The 5,636-nt window shown below is 35.8% G+C and overlaps 2 protein-coding genes across 2 annotated transcripts in view; one reads left to right on the top strand and one right to left on the bottom strand.

The window, feature by feature from the left end:
- Positions 1–4,127, bottom strand: part of LOC106881144 (bromodomain-containing protein DDB_G0270170) — a 55,490-nt gene extending 51,363 nt beyond the window's left edge. Inside the window, exons 1-2 of the mRNA XM_052967627.1 lie at positions 4,075–4,127; positions 3,487–3,635 (exon numbers count right to left, since the gene is read on the bottom strand). Coding sequence (XP_052823587.1) covers positions 3,487–3,627 — 141 coding nt within the window. The 5' untranslated portion in view covers positions 3,628–3,635; positions 4,075–4,127. The remainder of the gene's footprint in view (positions 1–3,486; positions 3,636–4,074) is intronic.
- A 140-nt stretch (positions 4,128–4,267) lies between these two features.
- The window catches only part of LOC106881151 (neurofilament heavy polypeptide), an 11,909-nt gene continuing 10,540 nt past the window's right edge, over positions 4,268–5,636 (top strand). Inside the window, exons 1-2 of the mRNA XM_014931435.2 lie at positions 4,268–4,363; positions 5,037–5,168. Of these exons, the coding sequence (XP_014786921.1) occupies positions 4,358–4,363; positions 5,037–5,168 (138 nt within the window). The 5' untranslated portion in view covers positions 4,268–4,357. The remainder of the gene's footprint in view (positions 4,364–5,036; positions 5,169–5,636) is intronic.

The raw sequence follows: 5,636 nt of genomic DNA on the forward strand, positions 1-5,636 counted from the left end.
ATGTGCAACATCAGTGCGCATGTACAATAAAGTGCAAATGTATTGAGAGAAAAGCTGGGCATAAGAAGAATCAAATGTAGCATACAAGAGACTAAGTTGGTTTGGACATGTGATACATATGAATGAGGACAGCTGTGTAAAGAAGTGCTGATCACAGGAGAGGGAGACCCAGGAATACATGGAATGAAGTGGTAAGGACTGATCTCAGGAAATGACCATGGACTGAGATGTCTGGTGATATGAAGTTCATGAGAAGACCTGCCCACATCAGCAAAACTGAGTTCTAGAAGTGATGTGTGTCCCACCCACACTCTATCACAATGAACCAAACTATGTCTCTACATCTCTTCTCTTCCTCCCATTTCCGCTCCATGTACTATGATTACCTCCCACACACCAATCTTGTCTCCTTGGCCCAGTGCCACTGTATCATTGCTCTCTACTTGCCCCCAACCTGTGCATTCTACCCACATGCCTTGTCCCACTCTATTATTGCCATCTGCCAGCCCCTGCTCTGGGTGTTCCACCCACACGTAACAAGAAAAATTTTCCCACTCTACCCCAACAAACCAATCTACATCTCTTCTCTTTCTCACATTTCCTCCTTCATTCACTATACCTAGCTCTCACTCCCCAATCTTGTCCTCACAACCCTATTCCTCTGTATCATTACTATCCGGTAGCCCCTCCAACTCTAAATATACCCAGGCCTTTTGCCACTTACTCGCACTCCCTTCACAATATCCTGTCACCTATATTATGGCATTTGAACCTCAAGGGTATGCCCTGGCACTTGCCACTATCTATATCTCTCTCTTCCTTTACTCAACCACCTCATTTATACTTTGATCTCCGGTCCTTGTGAGTATGCCTGTCATTTTGCCACCATCTCCATCCTGCGGTCTCCCACTCTCTCTCCTTCTGCACTTCCCTCAAGTTGGGCAACCATGTATTTTCTTTGTGGTAGCACACCTGTTTCTGTCTTCATTCCTGATCTTTCTCTCTCCAGCCGGGTAACCTTGTACTTCCTCTACAACAAGACACCTGTATCTGTCTCACTATAACCTTTTCATCATCACCTCCTCCCCTCTTAAAAGTTTTTGTCTTCAAAGTAATTGGTAACCCTGTCAGTGCAGGTGCCACTTAAAAGCACCCAGTCCACACTGTAAAGTGGTTGGTGTTTAGAAGGGCATCCAGCTGTAAAAACCTTGTCAAAACTGACTTCACCTGTGCTTGTGCCACATAAAAAGCACTACGTCCACTCTGCGAGTGGACGGTTTGAGGAAGGGCAGCCAGCTGTAAAACAGTCACAGAAGTCTGGTGCAGACTTTGGCCTGGCTGGCTCTTGTGGTACTGTCCCACCCATGGAACATGGACGTTAAATGGATGATGATGATTATAGGAGATGGTTGTGAGATGTGTATAATGCCAAATTACTTCAGAACATCTTTAAAATAAGAGGACTAATAATGCAACCTTTGATTATACAATCTTTATAAGATTAGCAAATAAAATCTTACATCATTCATCATCATATAACATACTTTTTTTTCCATGATGGCAAGGGTTGGACACTTTGAGAACAGACAAACTAAATGGCTCCACTAGGTTCTAAGTCTGCTTTGGCATGGTTTCTACAGCTGGATGCCCTTTCTGGTGCTAATTACTTTACAGTGTGTACTAGGTGCATTTTATGTAGCACTAGCAGCACCCAGTACACTCTGTTAAGTGGTTGGCATTTTTGAATTTTGTTTTGAAATACTTCCTGCTCCCACATTGTTCTATACAATTTAAAAACAGGACATCTCAACTGTCATTAGTAACAACAATCTTAGCAATTTCAAAAGTAACTTCCTCACTGCACCCTTGATAAACAATGATTAGCTTTCTGTTACTACTGAAGAGGGCAGGAAACACCCATTACCCTGATTTGAAGAAAAGCAGATAGGTGCCCTGGCTAAATACTTGCAGTAGAGCTAATAAATCTGCTAAAGGCATCTAAGGATCAGGTGGTGATGTTAAAATGGGTCATGGATTAATTCTGCTACCTAGGAACAGGAATGGTACCCTCCAATCAGTCTTTGTATAGTATCTACCATTAATATTTCACTCAAAAGGCTTTGATTGACCTGAGACTGAGGTACAAGGCACTTTCCCAAGGTGCCAAATAGTGGAATTGAACTTCACACTATGTTGTTGGGAAGTGAACTTCTTAACTTGCATGCATGAAAGGATGCTACTGCATAAAAGGTAGTATTATAAGAGGATGTAATCTTTTGATTAATCTTGTGATATATCCTAGAACAGTCTGATCTGGTACCATTCTTTAATGCCTAAGAATTATTAGCAGAACAGTTTCTGTAGCAAGTTATTTGGCTGTTTTCCCAGACAGAGCAAATTCCTAAGATCTAGTTTGTTACATTGTAGCTGTGGTGATGTATATATTGTGGATGAAAAATACACATTTCTTTTTAATGGTTTCATCATAATTTAAACACTGAGCAAAGTTACACAACCAGAAAGTGATATATCAGAGACTGATGGAAGAAAGAGAGGAAGACACTATGATTCATGGTACAAATGCTTGCAACTCCTTTGAAGTTATTGAAGGGCTTGGTGGTGATTTAAACTGATTAAAAGACTGAGGTTTCCATCCAAGAATAAGCACTGTCAATTTGACTGGCTAATTTCTGCCAACCCAATTTCTTTCAAAAGGCCTAGGTAAATCTGAGGTAATGGTAACTGCCCAAGGTCTTGTGCAGTTGGATCAAACCCAAATACATATGACTGTGAAATGAAATTCTTTACAAGATGAGTATATAATGAATTAGAAATATTATCAAGCAAGAGCTCCATAATCAAATATGCAAAGCCAAAAGAGAGCTGTAATATCTTGTAATTCATATGCTGATGATTGTCTTCTTTCAGTGAAATATGGAAAATCTCGGGCTATTGCCACCCATTTATTTTGAGAAAGATTTCCTGTGTACATATTCATGCCAACCTTCAATATATTTCAGATTAACTCACTTGTCTGACAAGTTCCTTGATCTAAAAGTAGATGTTAAAACTGAAATGATTAGGTCATGGAAGAGCCTTTTCAGTCATCTGAAAACAGAAAACTGTGAAATTCACTTTTCATTTATTTCTTGAGGTTGGTTTCTAGTTGGTCAGAATTGCTCTCCACGGTGCTTCTATATAGTCTTTACACCAAAAACTGTCACTAAATAGACTTTGATATAAATGAAAAGCAAATGTTTCACGTTTTTATGGAAATGAAGAACTAGATCTTGCTTTCTTGAAGTCGGGTCTTGTACGATAATTTGGTGCTTATCTCAAGCAGTTTTAAACTTTAGTTACAGTGAAGTTAACTAACGCATATAGAAAGGATTAAGAAATCTGAATTATCCAACTGTTCACAAAACTCTACAAGGACAAAACACTGAAAGGAAATGTCAGGAAGGGAAATCTGTGAAATTTTCTCACTTGAGTTTCTGGAATCTGAAGTGCAGGGAGAGATTTCAAAAAAGAAGTTTCATTTAATGGCTTAGAGCAAGAATTTTGAGAATCTAAGACGACGAAGTGACTGGGTTGAAAGTAATTGTAATCTTCAGATATTCCATCCATTCCATAGTCTAAGGAAATAAACAAAACTAGTTAGTAAACATCAGTAACAGAACATTTCGGTATATAGTAAAACTGACAAACAGTTGTTATATTTCTAATGTAAAACAACCAATAACATTTTTTTTTTTTTTTTTTGCGTACAACTTTCCTGGTCTGAAGTATATGAAGACATCTAACATGTTTGATTCATAAAAACGATTGTCATAATACTAGACTGAGGGTCACATGCGTGAAATGTTATCTTAACAGTATGAGAAACAGCAAAAACCGTTTATTTACTTTGGCTTCCTTATTTCTATTTTTCATTGATACTATTTATATAACATTTTTTTTTTAAATACATAAAACAAATCATCAACAAGTAGTGCAAATGAAAAGTTCAGTATTTTGTGAAACTATAATCGAAGTTTTCTTAACGATTTGTTGCTTGTATAAATATTTACTTACGATGAGTCCAAGAAATAATTTGAAATTAATCTGCGTGCTATTTACAAAAGTTTGACGCGGTATGTTCGTACTTTTAATTTCATGTTTATTGATTAACTGTCATTTAATTAATTATTTAAATTATTTTAGTATCTATTTTGTAGATAATAATGAATTTTTAAAACATTCATTTTGAAAAAATTGAGACATTATATACGTAACCAAAGTCGGGAATTATAAATTACATTAACGTGTGTGGATATAGCCTCTTTCTCGCGTGATAGTTCCGTTGTAAGGAACAGCTATGAAGGTATGTTAACAAAATATTAATTTTTATTTGTTTTATGATTTGAATCTTGCTAAAATAATATCATATTTGAATAGTAGATACTTTATTTATCTTGATGAAAATAAAACTTCTTATGAAAGTTATTTAAATAATGAAGATGACAACTGATAAAGTTGCCGAAAGTCCACGTTAAATACGACAGCCATGTAACAACACATGGGTGATCGAAATTAATTTTACGACTACTTATTTCAACGCTGTCTCGCTTTAACCTTTGTCAAAATGATACTTTTTTCCCCTCATTTCAAAAGCTGTTGATAATTTTTGGTTTTCAAATAATTTTTAGACAGTGCTAAAGTGGTGTACTATACTTGTGAATAAGCACTATTTCTACACCGACATTCAACCAATAGTTTATAACCTCCATTGTATATATGTGGCTGTTTTTATTTGTAAATTTACAATATCATTAAATTTCTGTTAGAAACCCCACTGAAGCCTTTAAAGTTGCATCAAAATCTTAAAAATACTGCATTTATTCGGTTTTGAAAACATGTCAGCTCGTATTTGTAGTTACAATTTCTTGTTCCATTTCAATTTTAAATTTCATCATTGCATTAACATTTTTCTAATGTAATTTCTTTGATTATACTACCGATTAGAATTTAAGCTTCAAATGTATATTTATTTTCAGCTGAATATCTCGTATCCAGCCACTGGCTGCCAAAAGTTAATAGAAATCGATTCCGAAAAGAAATTGCGACCATTTTATGATAAGCGTATTTCTGCGGAGATAAGTGCTGAAAGTCTCGGTGACGAATGGAAGGTAACATATTGATACGTGTTTGTGTTTATATATATTTGTACCTTTTCTATTATATCCAATGTAGACCTATTGAACATTTACATTTATGTTAAGTGATCCTGTTATGGATCATATTAGACAAATGTTAGTCACTCAACTGAAGACTAACTAGGGTTACCCACCCGATCTACTTGGTTGGCGGGTGGCCCAAACATATCTGCATGAAAGCCTAAATAGATCAATAGGCGTTTGTGGGGAATTAAATGCACTTCATTTGGTATCTGTATACGTGTAAAACTAACAGAAAATAATTGAGAGAGAAATGGCTGTTGCCCTCTATGGTGCTACTCGTTTATTATAAATACATATCTAGTTGAAATATTTTAATTTTTATAATTTGTTAGCTCTAGTAATTTGATAAATGTTTTTTTGTTTGTTTTCTCTTAGAGTTAACCCTAATATCTTGTTACTACAATGACAATTTTATTG

The sequence above is a fragment of the Octopus bimaculoides genome, chromosome 4, assembly GCF_001194135.2.
Source record: "Octopus bimaculoides isolate UCB-OBI-ISO-001 chromosome 4, ASM119413v2, whole genome shotgun sequence".
Classification (NCBI taxonomy): Eukaryota; Metazoa; Mollusca; class Cephalopoda; order Octopoda; family Octopodidae; genus Octopus; species Octopus bimaculoides.